The following is a 23,982-nucleotide window of genomic DNA, read 5'->3' as shown; positions in this document are numbered from 1 at the left end:
ACACTACCAGGTCTGCCTGCAAAGAAGACTTTGTGCAGAAAAATAATGCAAGGATTTCATGGTGAACTGGGAGCATAAAATGAAAGTGAGAAAAGGTGATCATCAGAGGAAGATGGTCACACTGTTCCTGGAGTAAGCGAATAAGTGTGAGTGAAAAGAGTGACACTGCACAGGCAAGGACTGTATTATAACACACACACACACAAGTGGGCTAAACAAAAGATGTGCAGTTGGCCTTAATTTGGCACTTTCCAATTTTTAAATAATTATTTTAGCAACTGAAATGAGTTTTTCATTAGCATGCCATCAAAAATTTTCACACAAACAAAAGTGATCGAAATAGTCAAGTGGATAACAAAGAGTAGTAGGGAACAAGAGTGAGTGTTAAAAATCAATCCAATCGCCAGGAGGACTTTCAGAAGTGTTTGAATCCCTCTGTGTGGTCTTTCCATTGGGCCTGATATGGACATTAAGGAACATGATCCAGTCTAGCCTGCATTATACAACACAACCATAAAAATAATAAAATGAGAGCTTTTCAAAGTTGCACACAATATCAAAATTGTTTAAGTATTGCAAGACAAGCTCAAGGAAGAAGGAATGAAAAGAATGGCATGTTCATGCCTTTGTCTTAATTTCTAACCTTAAGGCTGGCCTGAGGATGCCATTACCAATAATGAAATGGAGCTTCTCTAGGTTGGAGGTGGGTCGGTCTTCGAGCATGCTATTACCCTGGAGCGTAGACTCACCATCGTGAAGTCTCTTTGTCACCTGCCAACCAGACACATTGCTCTCTTTCAGTACAGCCAGTTACTATGTCTCCCCCCACTCCCATCCCAAGTGTGTGGTGCTCCCCCAGGGGGACTTCTCCACCAGCCAGGAGGGGTCTCAGAAGTTCTTCAAACTAGGACTTTGGCAGCAATGGGAGGGTTTGACTGTGTTGGCTTTAATCATGTATGGGTGAAGTTAAAAATGGTCCTGCCTAGTCACACTTCCACCTGCTTGCTCTTTTCCCAGGATTTCTACAATGGCACCATTGCATCCCAGCTCTGAGCTGGTCCTGCAGATGGCAGAGGGCCACCAAGGATCTTTGGAATAAACCCATCTTATTGCCAAGGAAGATGTGTCCCTTTAATTTATTCATATTAAAATAACCAGTAAAACACTGACAAAATGGACTCACTCCCCATCTAGTGATGCAGCCAAAAATGCATAAGCATGGTGCTGTTTGTGAAAGCAGGGATGGAATTAATCTGCCTATCAGTTCTCTGTCTCAGCCAAGCAACTCGGTCTCCATTTAGAGTCACTAGAGAAAGACATACACTTCTAGAGTATGTGACTCTAGAGGGTGACTATCTTAGGGAGCAATCTTTGTGCTCTCAAGCAGCTAAAGCCAGGTGAGAGGGTGCCTGCTCTGGAAAAGGACAGTCTTTGCATTGTTTTCATCCCCCCACCCAAAAGATTTATTGCTCCTCACTCTTTTGAGATGGGATTTTTCAAAAGCTCTCAGCTTGGGGTAACTGCTCCCATGAGGAGCTTTGTCCCTGGCACTGGAGCAGAGCAGGGGATGGGTGAATGTAGCTGGAGACTCCAACTTTTCTACCTATGCCACAGTGGAGGGCAGGAAGCTAAAAGCAGGGATAACATTCAGACCATCACAGAGTGGTGAGAGGTATCAGCAGCTGGATGGAGGGCTGTGAAAGAGGGGAGGGAAGGTGCTGGATGGATGGAGAACGGGAGCCGAGGGGAGGCCGGTGCGAGGTGCAGAATGACTCAAGGAGACACGGGAAGCCAACCTTTCCCCTTAAACACTCCTTAAATCTTTCAGGCAGAGAGACAGGTAGCGCCAAACCCAGAGGAGGGCTGGTTCTATGTTGTCTAGGGAAAAGCAGAAGAGAGTCAGAGAGGGCTGCAGACAATCCAACGGCACTTGTGCTGCCAGGCGGCCAAGCGTCTCCTCTCACCTCCTCTGTCAGTTTGGATTTCTTCTTGAGTGTTAAGGAGACCAGTTTGTGCCGCACACTGTTCTTCTTGTGCCCATCAATGTGAGTACTCTGCAAAGTAAGAAGGATGGATGCAATGGGGTGAGACACAGAACCCTGCCAAGTGCTCTCCCTGTCTCCCCTGGACTCCTGCAAAAGACCATTAATCCTGCACAAAGAGTGAGGTATTTCAGAGGCTGGTGGGAACCAGAAGTGTGCACCTATATCCTGTACCCCTTGAAAACCCAAATGTGGCTCTGAATTTTGCAGATACTCTCTAAACCATGAGCATCCCTCAAATAAAAATTATATATTGGGGACACCTGAAAAAAGTTATGTTGAATACATGACTGTCCTAGTCAACCCAGGTCCACCCACTTCTGCTTATGACAGTGCAAACGAGATGAGCCAATTAGAGACCACTCTCTGGGACAAGCCATTTGCACAGCGGGTTTGTAGCTGGAAGCCATCTAGCCAGGAATTCATGACAGGTAGTTATACACGATGGTTTCATAACTTTTAACCAGTCCTGTGCTCTATCAGATTTCCCAGAAGAATAAATTTGATGTGGAACAGCCCCAGGCACTGACTATATATCATCAAGTTACTGTTGGATTTCTGCTTTTATACCAAACTTTTTGACCCAGTTAACCCCTCCCCATTTTAAACAGCTTTGAAAGGACTATATTGTCACATACAATCAACACTTTGAGTCCTGCAGATGTGATGGTTTATATCCCTTATAAAGACAAGTTGGTACTGTAAACCTGGAGTTGCATATCATTTTGCTCAGGGTCAGCTCAGGCATCTTTTGCACTCTGAAGAGATGATGTAACCAAAGAGGAAAAGGACAGCTTAAATTTTCCTTCTCTTCTGTACTATCCGATGTCTCAATTGGCCAAAATACAAGTTTTTGTAAATAAACAAGCAAGAAATGATGGGTAGAAGGAACGAAAGGTTATTCTTGGCGTGTATTTTTACAGAATTACAATCTGGATGAGGCTACTCTCCTCAGATAATTCACTGGAAGTGCTGAATGGTATCATCATTTCTAAAAACTAGGAGATTTGTTAATTTACCTCTGCAAATGCTGCAGAGGTTTGTCAAGAAAACTTCTTGATTAAACAGGACATCCAGAAGATGTCAACAGCTGATAATACCTTGTCCTATTGAATGAAGCAATTGCCAAAGATGAAAGCATATCAGTGCTATGGATGTTGATTTACCCAGCACAATGTCCTATCCAGGAAGGATACTAAGATGAAGTCCCCCAGTGACATCCCAAAATACACTCAGGATGCAATAGGGATTTTCTTTTTTTTAATTTCCACAGTGTAATCTCCTGGTAAGTTATTACTTCCTGCTCCAAGATTAAGGGCACATTTTTAATTTAATCTCTTCTGACTCAGGGCAGATCAAAAAGAAATCCCCAAATCAGAAACTGATGACATGGGACATTGCATTCCCTCCATGTATTTTAGCCCTATGGGGTGGGGAAGAGAGATCAAAGCCCATGAGAGGTATCAGGGCACTTCCTTCACTTTATTGCTGGGGGACATTCAGTTATCCCTGTGAAGAAAGGACAGGATTAATAGCTGACACATGGGCAATTCACCCTTTGTAGCATAAGTGCAAATAAAATCAACAAACTGATTGCCTGCAGCAAACCCCACGAGTTGTTTCTTTCCAACATGTCAATATCCAACACCTAATAATAGCATCTCTTCTATAGCCACAGCAGTTACCTCTCCTTCTCCCTGCAGAGCCTGTAGTTCTTTCTTATAAGTCTTCTTGCCAAGAGTCTCATAGATTTTTGTCATAACTGGTATCTTTTCACCACCATCACTCATGGCTGTGTGATATTTTGGCTCAGGGAGATCTCCCATGAAACGGAGGATAGTGATCCATACAGCAAGTGCTGCCTATTTGAAAGGAAATTATGCTCCATTAGTTCACACCAATGCAGTGGAGGGGGTGGTCAAGCCATGCTGAATCTGTCAGGATAACCACCGTGGTCTCTCTGTACATCTGCAGGACATCAAACATTTCCCTGTATCACACACAGCGGTTTTGCCTGCAGCATACATTCCCCCTGTGCATTCTGGGCAGGCTGGTGGCTGGGACCACACATTCAGGCTTTTTGTGTTTGTACCATCATGAGTGTATTTGTGCACCCTACAAGGGGTTTGCTATTGGTAGGAGATGCCAACCTTATTGAGGGGCAGTGACTGGCAGCTCCTAACCCCCACTGCAGGGGGAAGGAGAACACAGTGAGGGCAAGTTCATGGTCAATGTAATGTACATTATGGCCATGCAGGTTCAATGCATTTCTGCTCTTGTAGTGCTGGCTACAGGACAAGCAGTTCTTCTAGATCTGCACTGGTGTGTTTAACCAGGTAAGAAGTAACTTTTCCAGCTCCTCAGAAGCTTTAGAAGTGATACACAAATATTTTCATTGCCCATGCCCTGAGCCAAGAGCACTTAATTAATTGTCTTAATACAAATATCAAGGAGAAGAACTCGCCTCTCTAATGCTACATCCCTCTAATGTTTGTTGTCTTACCAGCACTAAAAAGATGCTGGCAAGACAGTGTTTACTGATACCTGTGCAGCAGATAAGTGTATCCCAAAGGGAAACTGCTGGTACCTTTGGACTGAATGGTTTCCCAAGCTTGCTGCAACCCACCCAGCCCTGCTCAAGATTTTTCATCCCCTGCCTCACCAACTGGTCTCCTTCATCTTCATGGTACAAGAGAGGCTGCTTGAGAGGCCGGCGGATGTATGTGTGTGTCGTTGTGCCCTGGAAATATGTAGCAGCAAACTTGGCAAATTTGTACTCTGAGAGATCTTCTTCCTCTTCCTCAGGGAGAGGCAATGCTGCATCCAAGTCCTCTTCCTCTAGCTCCTTCTGGGCTTGCTCAAGATCCTGTTGTGGAAGGACATGTCAGACACTCAGCATGGCTTTGGATATTGAACTACCCCTTCCCTTTGGGCCTTACTTTTCTCTGTGCCTGACTTTTCTCTATGTCTGATTTCCATCCCAAAGGAAAAGTCAGCCAGAGGGAAAATGTGGAATATAGCTCTGGAGCCCATGCAAAGCCCAAGCTCTGAAGGACATGCTTGTGCCCAGGAATGTCCCCAGAGCAGCAGAAGAAGAAACAAGCATGGCCCCACTCACAGCATGGGGAAAGGGCGCCCAAGAGCTAAATGCTGCAAGCTGTGATGAGCCGCAAAAGAAAAGATCTCAAAGGCCACAGGTCCTCAATGATATTGCTCTCCTCCATTCAGTAGCTGCAGAGAAAGCCAGCAGGCCGCCTGCCCATCCCCAGCTACAGCATGGTAACTCTTTGGGGCCACAGAGAAAAGTCTGGCCTTGAAGGAAGCTTTAAGAGACACACTTTTGTAATGCTGTACTCTTTGTTGTCTCATTAATATTTTGTTAAAGCCTTCCATGTGATAGTCAGGCACATGTACGTCTCCAGTACCTCAAAGCCATTGGGAGCCTGTCCTTCCTGGCCAGGCAGGGAGGAGGTTGTCCCCAGGAATCCAAACATTTTGTCCACCATTTCTGAGTCATTCACTGGCTCGTTGCGAGCCTTCTCCATTTTTTCTAAGAGCTCTTTCTTACGACGTGCTTCCTCCTTCTCCTTTACTTCTCTCTCTGCATCTTCCCGTGCCAGCTGGGCCAGGCGCACCTGCAAAAGGACAAGTGCAATGACTGAACTGCTCCTTTCAAAGAGCTGGAAGTAAATTCTGCAGGGCCTGGTTGTAGAAAGGCAGACTGCCCAGTGCTTAGGGCACTATACCAGCATCATGACTTGGAGCAAATGAGTGACATGCCTACGTCTCAATTCCTTAACTGCAGAAGGACAAAGCAATAGCATTTTCTGCTTCCTTAGTGCCTGTTTAGGTGTCGGTCCATGCACAGAAACTCCCATTGATCTTATTTTTTTATTTTATACAAAACCCCTGTATGTGCCCACACACAGGGTGTCCCAGTTCCCCCTCCAGCCTTTATACAATAGCAAAAGCAAGTGAATAATAACTATAATCTCTGGCATTCCTGTGCAGCAGATCAGAAATTCTGGAGCAGCTTCAAACTAGTTAGAGCACAGAGTACTCTAGAGAATTAAATACAAACTGCTCAAGCGGGGCAGAAAACCCTTAGATATTTTTGTCATTGCCCCTCAAAGGAGCAAAACGAGTCCCTGGAAAACAGACAGAACCCCACAAAGAGATCAGTCCTGATGTACTTGGTGCTTCTTTTCTGCTTCCTCTTTGGCTTTCTTGGCACTCATCTCCTTTCGGAGTCGTTCCTCTTCTGCCAGTCGAAGTTTCTCCGCTTCCAGACGTCGATGATACTGTGGGAATAAACAGAAGAGCCCTCCTGAACAGATATCAACTTATTTTTGGAAATTCTTTTCATTTAAAAACAGATCCCAAGAGCACGTGATGTGGAAGCAGGTTTTTCTCCCCTCTCCCCAACTCTGTTGCCCACAACTGACCTCTCCTCTGTGGTACTTACTTCCCCCCGGAGGCGCTTATACAGCCTTCGGGCGATCATGCCCCGGGCGTACGCCTGGACGGTGAGGACAGCCCAGAGGCGGTGGCGGAAAGCCCTACGGACCAAGTAGCCCCGGCACCGTGCCTGAAACTCGATGATCCGCCGGCGAGCCATATGGTACTGCTTATGAAGCTTGCGGGATCGGTAGAGGGCCTGCAGCCTCAGGAAGCCAATCCGCATCTGCAAGAGGGAGCAGGATGAAACCACCCCACCACCCAGGGGCTCAGTCATCATAAGCAGATTTCCATTGCTAATCTCCTTCTTGCACGGCTGTAAATAAGAGCCACTGAAATCAGTCCCCACAAGGACAGAACTTTGGGAGGTTCCCCAAGAGGCTGGAGAAACGAAGCCCTCCGGCTGCTGTGTTGATTCAAAGCCCAGAAAGGACAAAGATAGTTTCTTCCTCACTGAGTCCTACAGAGGCCTCAGGACATCTGGTTGGTCATCTCAAGACAGCCACAAGCCATAAGGGTTGCTCCCATGGAGGTCCGGCATCTGCAAACCTCCTGCCTGACAGTCAAGGTGCTGTTTCATGGCAGGAGGCAGCATCCTGACCAGCCTGGAAGTGGCTATTCCTATCAAGTTGCACGCTTGGAGGATGATTTTGAGATCCTTTAGATTCCAACTCAATTTGCAAATGACTTGCTATTGGGTCAGAGCCAGCTGGGACAGGAAGAGGACTATTGGGTTAGGGACAAACTCAATATGTTCCCACTTGGAGATGGAGTTTGGTTTTTAGAACAAGCTGCTCTTGAGTTTTCAGTCATCTAGAAACTAGGGGAAGACTTATAAAACTTCAAGCGACCAGTTGGTGCAATGCGCATCTAACTCATGGGGGAAAGGACAGCTAGAAGGTTGTCAGGTGCTCTCTCCAACGAGAAGGCAAAGCATAAAGAGCAAACTTCCATTCATCGCTCCAACTGATAAAGGCCAACCTCCCCACTTCCTACATTCAATGGGACATTTTGAACCAGGAAACTCTTACGTATGTCCCAGTTGAAAGAGGTAGGAAGGCAGAGGTGTGAGGAAGCACCCCTGTACTTACAGCGCCGTAGTTCTTCCTGCAGTTATGTCCACGCCAGTATCTCTGAATCATCAGGACTGAATTTTTCACTTTCAGGAAATTGGACCTGCAAAGGCATTTTAATCACTTGCCTCTGTGGTTTGGCCACCAGTTATCATCATCATCATCTCCTGGGCCTCATTTCTTGCAGATTTGAACCTGAGAGTCCAGGTGGAGTAAACGCTGCATTTTGGCCTGAAAATGTCTCCTTTCCCAGTTCGTCTTGCTTTCATAAAAACATCTGTAGGAGCTTCCTCTGATAGGTCTCTGCAGGCAGATTCTGCCAGGTTATGGGAATGGGAAGCAGGAGATGCTGAGAATGGTCCCCTCCTTCCCCCAGCCCTGCACCCTCTTCTCACATCTGAAATCTCTTTGCTATATGTCCTTCTGACTTCAATCTAGCATCTGAGAATGGATTCAATCTCACCCAAATGATCAAGAGCAAACTTCAACACCACCCTGCTCTTCCAATCCTTCTTAGGCTGATCTGATTCTACCTGCAGACACACCTTGGAGACCATTGTGTTGGAATGGCTTGGGGGTCAGGCTAAGATTAGTGTGTGAAAGATTGATGAGTTATTTGGTACGTGTTCTTTCTGCAAAGCACGACCTGAGTCACAGCCATGGTTTGACAGTCCAAAAGCACAAAGGGCCAAGAACTCTCCCTCCTCCGTGGGTGAAGCTTATCCTTGCCTGTGGCTCCCCATCTTCATCCACAATGGTGCCATGAGCTCCCCATGGGCTACCTGTCCTCCCATATCTTGCACCTGGGTTGCAAAGAGAAGAGCTCTGAACCCCGTAGGCTTTGGGGAGAGCAACTTCAGTCACAGTGGATGACCCTGTGGTCCCACTGCAGTTTTGTGGGGATCTCCATAGACTGGAGTCTTAGCACTGCCTTTAGCAGGCTCAGAGTCCTGCTGCTGCACTGTCATAGCAAACACCAGATCCTCTGACGACAGCACTGAATAGGGGCAGAAGATCCTATTTCATCCAGGTTTGAGGCAGATGACACAGTTTTCCTCTTGTATCTCTACTGATTTCCTTCAATACTTGCTGCACCTGAGTGTCAACACATCAGGGGTTCCCTCTGGCCATCGGGCACCAAAGGAGGGATGCAGCCACCAGGAGCCACTTGCGGGAAGAAGCATCCCACATAACCCATCTCCCATTTGGCAGTGAGGCTCATACCTACCTGTCTTTATACCCACGGACAACCTTCTGGATTAGAATGACTTTGTCTGTGATGGCCTTGTCTCTCTCAATCTCCAGCAGCATGTCATGGTGGTCCTGTGGGAGGAAGCAACACAGCACCAATGTCTCAAGCTCTCCATCTGCCTGACATGTAGCAGGAGGGGGTGGTACAAAGCTCTTCTCCAGGGCACATGTTCAAAATAAACTCTTGGGTCATTTTATATCCCAAGTATCACCCCATCTAGTCACTAGAGAAATCCTAGCACAAACCCTAGTGATCTATCATCTTCATTTCCAAATGAACCCGGGCATCCAGAAGCTGCAAATGCAATACTTCATAGCGTGAAAACAACCAAATTACATTGCCCTTCCTGTGCAGAGCTCCCTCTCGGTGCTCTCAACCATGGGAGCAGTTCCTAGGAGCACTGGAGAGGTTTGGAAACAAACTCCAGGCTGCCTGCATCCCATCGCTTGTTCTCCTTATCCAAAGAAAAAAAGAGCTCCTTGAAACACTGAATTCCTTTGCCCTGAGACTTTCAGATGCATCAGTCCAAGCTTTGTTCTGATTCCTCCCATGCCATGTATGATTCAGCTTTCTGTCCTGGTCATGGCACACTGAGCACTGGGTGCAGTACAGGCAGCTCCACGTTTCCTGCTTTGCTCAACCTCATGCAGCCCCCTGGGGCCTCCTAGTTTCTCTGTTTCCTGCCCTGACAGCTGCGAGATCTTGATAACAGGCTCTGGAAAGAGCAACTAGTAGGAACAAATTCTAGGGAAGAGATGGGGGTGTCTGTGCTGACAATGGGGTTAGGGATGAATTTAGGTTTATGCAGTCGGGGTTTGTTTCTGAGAGTTTTGCTCGAGAGAAGGGTTATCTTCCCTACAGCACAGGAATTGGTTTGTAAGGAAAGATGCACGTGAATGGGGCTGCAGGGGACCTGCAACATCAGACTGCTCTGTGTTGCTGGACTGATGCAGGAAAGGAGACTGTGGGCACACACTGAGTTGCACAAGGATGTGCATAAAGCAAAGCAAGCCTATTGTGCTCATGTCCCTCTCTCTGCAGGGTTCTGCATGGGCATCCCCCCTGCTGCTATCCTTTTTGGGTGAAGGCAGGAAATGAGGCTGAGCTGTTCAGTCCAGGAGGAAAAATGCTGTACACTGTATGTGACTACTTTCATGTCCGTATGGATTTGTGAATGCATCAGTGCTGGCACAGTGTCAGGATTTCCTCCTGCCTTTGGCTCCTAAACTAGCCCCAAATATTCTGCCTTAACCCAGATTCTACCCACTGACCTGCCAGCCCAGAGACCATGGGAAAGGGTCACGTCATGTGATGGAAAGGAAATGGTAGGAGACTCCTTCAGAGGCAGGCTCCTCCAAAACAGCAGGGGGGATTGTGGAGAACCACCCACCTTCAGGAATATCTTTGTCTTGCCAATCTGCCAGTCATCATCCTTCCCCAGCACTGCTTCAGCAATACGCTGGCATGTCCCACGCAGGTCGCCCTGGTAGAAAAGGGATTGGTATTCCCCAGGATCAGACTCACCCTTTGCTCCTCCCAAGCCCAGTGTGGACCCTTCCTGGTCCCAAATCTTGCAGTTTTCTGCTAAGGAGGTTCCTAGGGCTTTAACTGTCACCACATTTAAGACAAGTGAGAGGAACAGAGTGAATATGGCTAGCTGCCCCTGCCAGCCCTGTAACCATTTTTCCTTCACTTGGAAACCCCAGAGCACCTCTGTGACATCTGGGGATCAAATACTGCATAATTGCTTTTGGAGAGCATGCACACCCCATAAATATCTCTGGAGAGTCCAGCAGAGAGCATTTGTTACCTGCAGAAGAAGGTAACATACCTGCTTGTATGCTGGCTTCACTCCAGGCATGAGCACCCGGTACCGGTCCACAAACTCCACAAACGTGTAGCGGATGGGGTATCCGGCTCGGCGGATGCGGATGGTCTCCATCATCCCTGAGTATCTCAGCTGACGGACACACAGCTCCCGATCAAACAGCTGGGGAGGTTACAGTACACTGCGGTTTGACTGCAAATCTTGGCCTGGATTGGCCATAAGAAAGTGGGGACTCTGAAGATGTGTGGGGCAAGCAAGTAAAGCATCCACCCAAATCCTTCTCTCGGTAGACCCAAGGCTGTAGGACTGTTGGCTGTCTTGGGCCTGATCCTGTAGACTGCTGACTGTGACTCACCCCATTTCTCTAATTTCCACTTGCAAAACTGGATGTGTCCTACACAACGGAGTGAGAGGGGAAATGGAGAGCACAATACAATGGTGAACATCACCTTGGGAAAATGGGCAGTGATGTAAACTAAAGGCAGACATGGTGTGGTGCTGGCAGCCACAAAAAAGTCGGGACAGTAAATCCCAGCTGGGGCCAAAGAGTTACTTCCAGGGCATTATTCATCTGCCCTCCCTTCAGCTAAGATGTGAGTGCCTGTGCAGGTACAGATATCAGCATCTGAAACGTGAGCCACCTGGGCTCTCCCTGAAATGAGCAAGGAGAGTAACTATGTGCCTGTCTCTCAGATATCCATCCCTGTATCTCAGCTGTATATCCTGGGACAGGAGGATCTGCACTATGTGAGGGTATGTGAGCAGTTGTGGGCTTGCAAATAACCCTCTGGAGTTTGTAGGGCTAGTTCATCGTATGTGGGGGTAACTATGTACTCCTGGCATAAGGGTCTGATAAGGCACAGACTGCTGAAGACGGTTTTGACTTTATTTGCATGGTTTGCTATCTAATTCATTCTACACATTTCTCTTGGACTAACACGAGCAATACTCAGAAGCAGTGGCTTGGGGTGATGTACAGACCCAGAGAACTTCAGCCAGCATCCCGACACAAACAATTTTTTTTCCCTCCTAAAGCACATTTTGGAAGGAAGTTTTAAAATAACATAAAGTAACCAACAGTCAGGACTTTCCACTGACCTTTCACTTCTGGTATCCCATTTCCTATCACTATCAGTATGTTTTGCTTCAAAGGCAGGGACAGAAAATGACCTCCCAGAAAATGTTCTCTTTGCAGTCACTCTGCAGTGCTCTGTGTACCTTTATCTAGGATTTCTTTTCCGTTGGATTATTAAACCAAGGCCAAAAATAAATTTAGCAATAAATCACATTTCATATCGCACTACCGTCTCTGTTAGCTCTGTTAGCTCAACCACTCACTTCTTTAATGGGGAAATTAATTTCTCTTTGTCTGAATTTTTCAAACTTGGAGCTGTTTTAATGTCCACTGAAAGTTTTGTAGACAAATAGGTTGAACAGAGACTTCTGGCTTAGCATTTGCAAGAACTGACGAAATACAGACTTCCTATGCAGGATACAAAATACCAGACTGAATTCCAGACATCCATGTGTAAAAACAGCTCAAAGTCAGGGTACTGGCAATAATTTATCAACATCAGTTCAAGATGTACATCTATTTCTCAACATCACCCACGTTCATAAAGAAGGTCTTGTTCTGATCTGTGCTCAGACGATAATCTCAGATCAGACATACTGTTAAATATTAACCCAACGTATTCCATTAACATGCTATTAGGTGCCTTTTTACTCTCACCAAAAGCAGGTTAAGAGCACAGTAAACTGATCTGAGAGAATTACCAAACCTTTTGCCCTGCATCATATTAGGTTCACTGAACAGCAAAAATAAGTTTCAAATAAACACTGTTTGTACATAACAGCTCTGAAATTCAGTATTTTATGCTTCTTTGCACTTGGCTGAGCTTTGCTAATGGACACTGACTTTCGATAAAGCTCCAGCTCTGGCTAGATTAGCTTTATTTATTAAATAGAGCTCTTCCTCCCCAAGCAATATCACTATAAAGAGTGGTGAGCAGGTAACAGTGATTGCTCACAGAATCAGGGTCCGATCCTACAAGGTGCTGAGCGTGGGATTGTGGTGTGCGGCACCCGTCTTACTGCCTTCCTTCTGCTGAAAAATTTGGAGTCCTCTACACGAACAGTTTGTGGTCAGGGGGATTTACAGTCCTCTCCTTCCTTTTCATTTGCTCCTAGAATTTTGTCCCCATAGCATTCATTGCTTTTGAAGCAAATCACTGGGAATTGGAGTAAAATAACTTCTCTCACATTTCCTCTGTGCTATTTTGCCTCTTTTTTCTTCTGCTTTTAGAACTGTGCTTTTGCAAGTGGTGAAATAAAAAAAAAAGATCAAACAGGATTTAAAATGAGTAAGATACACTGGGAGCAAAGATTTTGAGGAAAACACCCATGGGGAAATTTTCTTCAGAAAACATTGAACCCTGCCATAGAAATTAATCTATGGCTCAACCAAAGTCTCTGGCAGGGAGGTGCCTACCCCCTATGGAAGTTGAAAGGTGTTTCCTATAGGATAAAGGGCTGCAGAGTGAATTCCTTGAGATTGTACTAGGGAAGAAAGGCAGGGTCAGGAGCTCCCCTCTGCAAAAAGTTTTGAGGTGCTGTTGGATTGCAAAGCAAGTGCCTGATTTTGCCAACCATTTGGTGACTCCCTTGCTTGCAGAACAGGCTGTGGGTTGGTTTTCTAAGCACTCCACTGATGCCCAAAGGAATTTTGCTGGCTGCTTTAGGGCAGAACGACCCCATGAGCAGTCCTGTACAAAAAGCAACAAGAAGAGAAAAGCAGGACTTACCATGGGCTTCTTGTACTCATTAGGCTTGATGCAGCGGACAAAAAAGGGCTGGCACACGCTGAGAGTCCTCATCAACAGCTCCAGGGACCGCTTGAACTGGCTGCTGAGTGTCGGCGAGCGCTTCCTCGTCTCTGCTCCCTGCAAAACCACAGCAGAGTGGACTCAGGAAATTAAAGGATAACAGTGCCTTTCCCCTCCGGCTGCGTCCTCAGGAACCTCCCGCGGCAGCCAGGGCTGGAGCGCAGAGTGGGGCCAGAGGTGATTGAAAGTTGTGGCAGGAGAGGGGAAGGGCACAGCCAGTGAACTTGCAACGGCCAGGTTCTGGCAACCTACTCCATATGCATCTATGCAGGGAGGAAAAGTGCTATAATTTAATTTCTCCTGCTCAAACCTCTCAGTGTGACTGGAAAACCTGTCCTTCCTATGCAGAGCCATGAGGAAGATCTGCCCAGGAGAGCAAACAGCCTCTTCTGGGCCATCAAAATTCTCTGTATTGCATCTTGGGGCAATGCACCTGCCCAAAGATGCTCCTCAGCAATGGCTTGGGCTTTCCTGTCCCCATGTCCTGTAGCATGGTCATGCCAACCCCTCTGTCACAGTTCCCCATGTCAGGTTGAGACCCTCCTGCTCCCTGGGGTGAGGCCCAGATGCCCATGTACAGTAAACAACAATCCAGGGGCATGCTTGCTGCAGGGTGACTCTGCAACAGTCCAGAAACTTCTGCTAAGGTCTATATTCCTCAGCCTGTACTACCACAGATTCTAGTTGTGTTTGGAAAAGACTATTAACTAGACCAAATAGTCTAATTTGGTCTAGGATGATTTTGAGTATTTTGCTTGATTTATCTCCCTTGGTTAAATTAATAACCCAATCTCTATTGTGGGGCAAGTGTTTCTAAATGAGAAACATCAGTCCCTTCTCCCTGCTCTGGAAGAACCTTGTTAAACCACCTCCAAACTAAATGAAGTGCCTACCTCATTTCATGTGTCAGTCACTATTACCTGAGCTCATGACACATCAGTCACAGTGGTGCTGTGTGTCTTGTAGGGTCTGGTGTTCAGGGAGCTTTTGTGGGGCAGCAGGTAATGTTGGTGGGTTGAAGGAAGAGCTGGGCACCAGGATGCAACTCCCTCTGAACAAAAAATAGGGTGAACTGTGACATGACCTGTGACATGAGCTAGTGACCAGGAATTCCCAAAGGGAGGATTCTAGCAGGATTTTAACACATTTTCCCTCCAAACATCCTCTTATTTGCAGGTGGTCAAGCCACATGTGGAGTCACAAAATCCCCATCTGCATTGGCTTTGCTGCCATGTTTTGCAACATGGTGAGTTTTGTTTCTATTTTTACTAAAATCTTTACATGTGCTTCATCCTATAGTACTAGTAACCTGTCAGATAGCATTCCCATCCCCCAAAACGGAGGAATTTCAGAGAATCACAGAATTGTTTGGGTTGGAAGGGACTACAAATACCATCTAGTCCAACCTCTTTGCCATAAGCTGGAAGTTTACACAGCTCAGGTTTTATATGATGTTGAGACAAACTCAATCAACACAAACACAAAGCCATCACAGAATTCCAACTAGAGAAAACCCATCTCATGCAAACAACCATAAAACCCTGGCCTGCTTGTCAAGAAGAGCATGGGGGCTACCAGTGATCTCTCCCAGCAAAATCCTCCCCTGAAGGACAAACTGTTAACAAATCTAGGGTAATTAATGGATGCAGCTGCTACCTGCAGAGCACTGTAGAGTCTGATGCTCACATTCTGTCACAGATTTTCTAAGGAAAATGCTGTTTCAGCAAGAGTGTTGGTTTGGAAGGCTTTGATGAATGTTTTCTTATCACTTTGTTAATTATGCGCAAGGGGTCACCTCTGTGAGATGTGGAAGGACAGCCATAGGGGTCAGAAGCAGCAAGAGATGCAGGAGCAGGGCTGGAAGTTGGAAGCAACTGCATGTTAGCCAGATTTTAGTCAATTTGGGCTTGGCTGGGAGAGATCATTTTTCAGCCATGGTGGTAGGAAGGGAGCAAGGCTTTGTACAGGGATCTACAAGGGAATGCATGAGTGGTTTGCTCCCAGACAGCAAGACATGCCTCTCTAGGTTGCTGATGCCTTGCATTTCTTCCCTGCATGCATCCAGCTCTGGTAAAAAGCAGTGGTTTGGACCTTGTTTTCCCCCAGAGGCTAAGAGAAGTGGTAGACCCCAAGGGGTGGAAACCCTTGGAAGTTTTGAAGTTCTGCCCAATGGGCGCTCCTGCAGAAATGTCAACATCTCACAACCAGACCGGAAGAGAAGAGTTGTAGTTTGGGTTGTAGGAGAGGTGGCCATGTTGTGAGCCACGAGGTAGGGGCTCTGTGCCCCTTGGGGCCTCTGGCCCCCTCCCAGCCCCTGGCTGGGGGGCTGCAGGGACCTGGAACAGCATAAAGCTGGGCTAGGTGCTTGTAGTTATGCCGGGAGAATGTTTTCTCCATGGGCACAGAACAGCAGCTGGGACTGACCAGAGAAACGGTGGCAGAGAGCCAGAGATAAGACCTGAACTGAAGAAGCAGCAGAAACAACATGCAGCACCGGAGAGAAGACTCCTGGAAAGGGAGAAGAAGAAGAGAGCAGCAGAGAGACAGAGTTTGGGGTAAGAGACTGTACCAGATCCCCCAAAACTCCCTTGGAGACCCTCTTGGAGAAGAGGGACATGGACTCCTATTTTAGAGGAGCCTTGGAGTATGCAGCACCAGAGAGAGAGAGGAGCTGAGAAGCTCAGAGCGTCCCGGAGCTGGACCGGGACGGCCAGATGGAATGCGGGGGGAGTTGACCTTGGCTCCCCCCCTTGCACTGCTGCCACGGTGGCAGCCTGAGAGGCAGTGGCACAAAGGCCCTGCAAGAAGGAGCTGAGTCTCCTGAAGATACCAGACAGTCACAAAGACCCCCCTGTGTCTTCGTGATATGACGTGGTGATACGACCTTGTCTGGGGTTACGAAGTCCACGGAAGACCCCCTCGGTTGTGAGGCGATGGGGCCGGGGGAGTTTGATACCTCCCTCGTTGAGTGCTGGCAGAAAGCCAGCTATCAGCTGCTGCATGTGGAGAAGACAGACAGAACCTGCTGCATTAGAAGATCCTGCTGCTTAAGGACTGGAAGGGATCTGTCCTTCTTTCCCTCCTGGACTTTTATTTGGAGGGGAGAAGAGATCTGGTGCATTGTAAATACATATGTCATGGTAGAGATAGTTTGTGATCATGTGTATAATGTGATATGGTATTTATTTGTACAGTCATTGTAATATATTCCCTTTCCCCCACTTTAAGTCTGGTGTGTGTTTTGTCTGGAAAAGCCCATCTCACATTGGGTTGAGATGTGGGAGGGGGGATGGAACTAGGGAATTGGATTTTGGGACTATCTCAAACCATGACACCATCCTTACATCTGAGAGCTTTTTGCTGGGATGGGCTGAAGAGAAGGGACAGTGACCAGAGATCAGCTTGTCTTCCTATCCAAATAGAGCAGTCTGGGCTCCTCCTGTCAAGATTGCATCATCCCATTCACTCGCTTTCAGGGCCTGACATTTGTGCACAGACCCATCCCAATGGTGGGCACCAGCCCTAATGGCACTATGTGGGCTCTCAGATACACAATGAATAGTCTGGTAAGTGCTTTGCATCAGCTTCAGCCTTCAGGGATGGGTGACACCACTCAAGTCACTGTGGTGCCTTCCACCTCATCTCAACACCAGTGTGGCAAGGATCACATCTCTTCCCTTTTTCCAACAAAATGACCCCAAAAACAGAACTGGAGCACCCTGTCAACACAGGCCAGAAAGGCACTGAAAATGCAGGATTTACTGCAGAGGAGGAGCATTTTTTAGTTAAAACCAGACCCAGTCTCCATAGCCTGAAGGAGAAAGGGCTGATACATTCTGCTTTTCTTCTGCCCAGGCACATCTTAGCTTTCAAACTTTGAGACTGTGATGTCTTTGGGACTCAGACCATCTCTCCACTGGTGTCCACACAGAGCCTATCACAAGGGAGGATGAGAACTGTGTGTCATGGGGAAGGATGAGCAGGATTCACAAGTGCTGCAGCCCAGACTGGAGCACTGAGGTATCACTCCGTCTGTGCTCAACAACAAAGGAGGAAAAAAAAAAGCAGAAGAGAAAAAGAAGAAAAAGAAGAGAATTAGATGATTTACAGAGAAGCATCACCAAGAAGAGAGTTCAGAAAGATCTACAGACCAGCATGACATTTGGACATGCTTCAGTGCCACTTCTTTCTGCCACCTCAAGCTAGGCTGAATTTCGGAGGTGCAAACATGTACGTGGCTGTTTGCAGTAACATCGAGGCAAAAGTCAAGGCAGAATACATCACCAGGACACAATAGGATGTTTCTCCAGCATGGGCGTCTTAGATCCTCAGTGGTATAGCAGGAGCATCAGGACATTACCCAGCATTTCTGTGAAGCTGCAAAATCTCCAGGGATCTATTCAGACTCCTTTCTTTGGTGTCTTGGACATATTTAGGTAGTTATCTGTCCAGCGCTGAGAAAACAGTTCATCCTATCTGCACTTTATAGGTTCAGCGAATTAAAGTGGACACCAAGTTATGTTAGGTAGGATGGCCTTAATACAGACCCAGAGTGCCAGCCAGGGTAATCACCAGTTCTTTTCCTTTGTAATATTCAAACCAAGTAAACAGAAGAATGGCAGGTACAAGGAAAAATGTCACTGAGCCAGAAATGGTAGAAGTTATTCCTTGATGCCCCTCTGCACATTCTCCTCCTTGAAGGAGAAGGCTGCATGGTGCACCAGAAACACTGTGCTCGGCAGAGGGTCTGCCAGGGAGATGGCAGCCTGCTTCAGTGGAAATGCAGAAAGTTGAAATACTTGAGGTGAGTTAGGGAAAGAGCAGAGCATGTACCACCAGCAACACTTTGGGGAAAGGTTCTGGACAACGGATCATCCTCCCATCTCTTTAGGATTATAAGGTCACTAAATTGGGCTATGTCAATGGGACATGCTGTTTCTCAGCCTGTTTTTCTGAAGTCTGAGAAAAATAATGCTTTTTGTTTGTTATGTTTTCATATGCAATGTCACTGGTTTGGCCTCCAGGTGACAACTGTAAGCTGAGGCCACCTCACAGCAGATTACGCAGTGACATTATAGTGAAGAGACAGTCTCTCTCCTAAAGGCTGTGCAGTTTGGAAAGTGCCTTCAGGTGCAAAGTTGATGTGGGCTGTATAACAGTGCCAAGTATCACTATTTTGAACTACACCCCCATTTTTATAAAGCTTACTGATGAGCACATATATATATATGTATATGAAAAATATTTTTTATCTTGACTGTTCCACCCTTACCTCAGTGCCTATCACATATGAACATATTCACTAGAAAACTTAGAAAACATGAGGTTTTGTTATAAGAACAACTATGACAACAACAAAACTCATAGAAATCATCAGTATAATGTCTCCCATTTCTCTGTATCTCCTGTTGATGTTTTCAGAGGAAAAACTGGCCTAAATATTTCTGACAGATTTTTCACAATCTCTCCTGGATTTAATCTCATACAATCACAGAATCATAGAATGGTTTGGGTTGGAAGGGACTTAAGGATCATGTAGTTCCAAACCTCTGCCATGAGCAGGGACCCTTTCCACTAGACCAGGTTGCTCAGAGCCCCATTCACCTTGGCCTTGAACACTTCCAGGGATGAGGTAGCCACAGCTTCTCTGGGAAACCTGTGCCAGTGATTTACCACCCTCAAAGTAAAGAATTTCTTTCTAATATCTAGTCTAAACCTACCCTCTTTCAGTTCAAAGTCACTCCCCATTGTCCTATCACTCCATGCTCTTATACAAAGTCCATCTCCAACTCTCTTGTATCCTGACTCAGGAAGGACTTTTTTTGTGTGTAGGGCATTGCTACAACTCTAGAGTAAGATCAAATGATATGTTCCAATCCAAACAGTTTTAATTATGATACAGAGGGGAAGGAGTCCACCTCTGGAAAGGATGGCTTTGTGTCATTTTGGGTCATATCCTCCTCACTGGAATTCCAAGTCCAAACATCCGAGACACTGCAGAGGTAAGAAGGGACGAAATTCAGCCCCATGCAAGGATCTGAATTTTGAAAGTCAGGTCTATCTCCAACATAATCCTCTGGTTATCAAGGGGTTGTCGTGGAAATGTGAGCAGGGTCACAAAGCTTGTATCACAAAAGCTTTAGCACACAACATGCTACTTATGGCCAAATACCTAGCAAGCAAGGTTTGGGAAGCTATCAGAACCAGTCAGCAGAGGAGATGCAACAGGAAAGACCTAACAAAGGTGCCAAAAGCCTGTTTTGATGATCATGGCAAAATTCTGTATTATCTGTGTCTTTGAAGACTTGGATGTGAGATCTCACCTGAACAAGAACTAACCCTCCTCAAGAATGACTGCATTTCCAAGCAACCAGAAATGCAATCCAGGGGTCTCTCTTCACACATGAACTGTCATCTTCTTGCCTCCAAAAGTGCAAAACAAGGACTGATTTGCAGTTGCATGGAAGAATAATGGCCCACTGAAGCCAATGGTGGCACCATGCTAAACAACAGCCAAATCCCACAGATGATCCATCTGAAGTTAATTAAAATTCTTCAAATATCAGAAAAAAAAAAATCCTCAAAAGTTTGGCTCAGCCTGGTTCTGATTTTATCCAAACCAAATTCCCATCATTAAAAAGCTCTTCTGAGTTAAATCCTAGAAATAAATGACACATCATACACTCATATCTATTCAACAAGGTGTAAAAATGCTCTCCAACACATTGGTCACTTGAAATGGATCCTCTATAGATAGTGCAGGAAGAGGAATAAACCAACAGCAGCAAAGCACAATCCTTGCCAAAGAGAGGTGAACATACAACAGAAGAACTCATGTATTCGGTTTACCTTTGGTGTGGGTGTGGGCGACTGGCCAAATGTGCTGGATGCATAGCCACAGAGAAACTACACGAAGCACAGGTAAAAAAAACAAAACACAAAACAGAGACAGAGAAGAGCAAATAGTGAAAAGAAGGAATAACTGAAATGGGAGCCTCACAATTTTAGTCTTGGAGGTCCATCTGTAATATATCTTATGATCATAATGCATTAATTCTTAGATTTTTGTCTAACCCCTTCCTAGCTTTTCCTCTTCGTCTCCATGTTTGTATTCCTGAAGCTGAGGGAACTGGCACTGTCCAGCTCTTGCTTCTTGGAAACAATTCTTGTGACTTTTAACCTCACTCGTTATCCATCCAAATTCAGCCATGCCCACTCTTTCTCCCTCACACATCTCTGCTGTCAATATACAATGGTTGGGAAGGTACCGGGACAAAACAATTTTCCACAAAAATTTTAAAGAAATCCCTCCCTTCCTCCCTAATTTTAATCCAACAAATCAGGTATTTTCAATAGAATTTAAATTTTTGCCAAGGGGAAAGCTCCAGATTTCCTTTTTTTTTTTCCCCTTTATGGGGTTCCATCCTCCACTGCTTATTCTACCTGTTCCTTGAACAAGCAGTGCTGCCACACCATACCAACTAGTTTCTTAGAGGAATGGTATTTAGGGAATTAGTGCTCTCCAGGTTCACACTAACGTGCATGACATGGGGAGCTGGTACACAATATTTTCTCCTCTTCCAGTTCCATGACAGTGAGGTTAAAAATCTCTCATTCAGAAAAGGAAAACAGAGACCATTAAAGTATCAAAGCACAGAGACCATCACTTGGGACCAATTCTGAAGATATCTAATGGAATTACATAAAAAAAAAAAAGTGCTCTGATGCTTTAAAAGGTCTCAGTTCTCAAGTCCTAGACAACATCCAGGTGAACATCTCAACTTGGCTATTATATACTTCCAGTATCTTTTAAAGATGTTTGGGTAGGTGTTGCTGTGAAGAAGTCTGCATGACTGTGTAAACCCTCTCATTGATTCCCCAGAGTACATCTCTGCTCTGCCTAAAAAAGCAAGAAATCATTTCCAAGGTGAACTGCAAAGCTCGCACCAAAAATTAAAAGCAGAGAGGAATAAGCAATAAAAAGCAAAGTAAGCAGCAGCACTGATGCTAAGGGAGTTAGTGTCTACTTCCACAGGCATATCCACATTTGAGGATAGCTCTGAACCCACCAGGAGTGTCATGCCAATTGGTAGTTTAATCGGGGCTGATAAATGTTATCTTATTCCTAATGAAGTCAAAAAGATAAAGATCATTCATTTCAATAGGAACAAAACTGAATGGCTAAAGGTTGCAAATAAGGCTTACAAAAGAGCATGTAGCATATTTAAAGAAATGTGTTGGGAATGTAAACATTTCTTTCCCTTAACAGGTAAAGGAATTCAGCACTTAAAATTGTTTGGCACTCCTGAAAGTCCCTAAGTCCCTTGGTCCATCAGTGGCATTGGCTGGCATTTGGAAATGGGACTCTGACTTATAAAAAATGTTGTTGCTTTGAAAAATGTCATGCCCACACCCTCTGCAGTCCCATGGCTTTAACTAGGGAAAGACTGGGGGATTTGGCCATAGTGACTGATCTGTGTAGACATTCAGATTCTGCAAGGCTGATATTTTAAACAGTTTATACTTTAATTTTGGGAGCAGGGATGATGATGTTTCTGTGGGGAGATGTAGACGTTCAACTTACTCAAGAAAACATCATATATTTATGTTATTAATGGTGAAATAGCCACTAATCTCAACATTTAAGCTGGTACCCCAATAATAAATGCTCAAATGGGGTGGGAAGGGTTAAAACAATAACTGTACCTTTCTCTAAAGCTTCAGCCCACACAGTCTTTTCTCATACTGAGTATGGAGTAAGAACCAACCCTCCTGGAGATCTGGGATGGGGAAAGGGGTGCTTTAAAGTTCGCCTTTCATTAACAGTGTTCCATCTCTCTGCTGTTGTAACAGTAAAACACAACTTTTGACTGGTCTCTCCCAGTCCTATTGCGGTGCTTAATGGCCAGCAAGATTATCCCTTTGTTCTGCTCTGCTTTACAAGTATTTGGTTTTTACTTAGAATCACAGAATTATTTGGGTTGGAAGGGATCTGAAAGACCATCTAGTTCCAAGGCCCCATTCCACTAGACTAGGTTACTAAGAACCCCATCCAACCTGGCCTTGAACTCTTCCAAGGGTGGAGCAACCACAGCTTCTCTGGGCAACCTGTGCCAGTATATAATCACCATCACAGGAAAGAACGTCTTCCTAATACCTAATCTAAACCTGACCTCTTTGAGTTTACTTCTCACTCTATTATACACAGATCTGGATGACTCAGCTCGAAGGGACAGCTCTTTTTCTCTAAGATTTCTACAATCACAAATCTAATTGTTCCAATCCCTACACAATTAGGAGAGGAGCAACCACAGCAAAATAGTAATATCTGATGAACCGAATGCAGTGAACTGGGGGTGTGAGCGTGGAGGTACCCATGGCACTGCATTAACACTTTCTGATGGTTGGCTCACACTAACAGGTTTGAAAGACCTCAGGCAGCATCAGAGCTATATGACTCTGCAAATGTTCCACCCCTTCCAGGAATGCCCCTCCTTGTGAATAAAGATCTTCTCCTGCCTGCATTACCATTGCCACATCTGCTTGGAAGATCTGCTTGATGAATTTGTTTTTTGAGGAATGCACCAGCTGAATGATGTCTCCATGCAGCGTGTCCCTGTTTTTCTCCAAGAAACCTAGGGAAATAATGGGACAACACATAGATGACACAGTGCAACATGGGCAGTATGTGAGCTGCAAGCAGCTTCTGCATTGTTGGACTACTGGATGTTCTTGGTGAGGTAATGGGAGCAATGTGTGGGCAGAGAGAGAGGGACCATGACAAGGAAGACAGAGGCGCATCTTGAGACTGGATCAAAGATGCATGTGGTGCAAAGCACTGCCATTCTGTCACAGGCACACATGAATGAAACAGGACCAAACCGTGCAGCTCATGGACACAGCTGGAGGGTCAAGTCATTGCAGCCGGAAAAGGAATACACTGACTATGGACTACAACCCCTGCTCCAACACAGCAGCAGCTCATCTGCCCCATAGCATCCCCTTGTACCCTGCAGTGCACCAGGAACTGCCCCGTACCTTTTGTTTCGTAGTAAACAATTCCAGCAAAGTGGTTAATGCCAAACTGGGTTTCATAGTTATTCTTCGGAGGAATATAGTTAGTGTTAAGCTTGTGCTGGGAGTTCAGCTTGTGTAACATGGTGGCATCTGTACCCTGTGCATGCAGGAAAAGATGTGACATTTAACCAAGGTTATTCCTATTAAAATAATTTCCCAGTCAATAGCCCTTTTCTTTTTTGTCTCGGGTTACAATGTGTATTTATTTTGAGAAAAGATGTATTGGAGAGAGTATCTCAGGTGCAGAAATTACAGAAATTGATTAAATACCACTCGTATGTTGTGCTATTTTCAAGATAATGCTCCAAAAGGAGTATATTTAACATTATTTTCTCTTAAACATTGTTAATAGACATTCTTGAGCCTC

The 23,982-nt window shown here is 45.7% G+C and overlaps 1 protein-coding gene across 7 annotated transcripts in view; it reads right to left on the bottom strand.

Moving 5' to 3' along the window:
• Window positions 1-23,982, bottom strand: part of MYO7A (myosin VIIA) — a 105,202-nt gene that overhangs the window by 23,436 nt on the left and 57,784 nt on the right. For 3 of the 7 annotated variants that reach the window (XM_064644838.1, XM_064644839.1, XM_064644840.1), the window contains 15 exons: window positions 23,577-23,712; window positions 23,067-23,173; window positions 20,388-20,444; window positions 13,458-13,595; window positions 10,657-10,815; window positions 10,216-10,308; window positions 8,802-8,896; window positions 7,592-7,676; window positions 6,508-6,726; window positions 6,236-6,343; window positions 5,468-5,677; window positions 4,705-4,908; window positions 3,728-3,904; window positions 1,797-2,054; window positions 644-771 (listed from right to left, as the gene is read on the bottom strand). In XM_064644838.1, coding sequence (XP_064500908.1) covers window positions 644-771; window positions 1,797-2,054; window positions 3,728-3,904; window positions 4,705-4,908; window positions 5,468-5,677; window positions 6,236-6,343; window positions 6,508-6,726; window positions 7,592-7,676; window positions 8,802-8,896; window positions 10,216-10,308; window positions 10,657-10,815; window positions 13,458-13,595; window positions 20,388-20,444; window positions 23,067-23,173; window positions 23,577-23,712 — 2,174 coding nt within the window. The remainder of the gene's footprint in view (window positions 1-643; window positions 772-1,796; window positions 2,055-3,727; window positions 3,905-4,704; window positions 4,909-5,467; window positions 5,678-6,235; window positions 6,344-6,507; window positions 6,727-7,591; window positions 7,677-8,801; window positions 8,897-10,215; window positions 10,309-10,656; window positions 10,816-13,457; window positions 13,596-20,387; window positions 20,445-23,066; window positions 23,174-23,576; window positions 23,713-23,982) is intronic. The other 4 variants (XM_064644843.1, XM_064644844.1, XM_064644842.1 and 1 more) reach the window with 3 other exon arrangements.

The sequence above is a fragment of the Pseudopipra pipra genome, chromosome 2 (assembly GCF_036250125.1).
Source record: "Pseudopipra pipra isolate bDixPip1 chromosome 2, bDixPip1.hap1, whole genome shotgun sequence".
NCBI classification, from domain to species: domain Eukaryota; kingdom Metazoa; phylum Chordata; class Aves; order Passeriformes; family Pipridae; genus Pseudopipra; species Pseudopipra pipra.
This window is presented reverse-complemented; position numbering and strand designations above follow the sequence as displayed.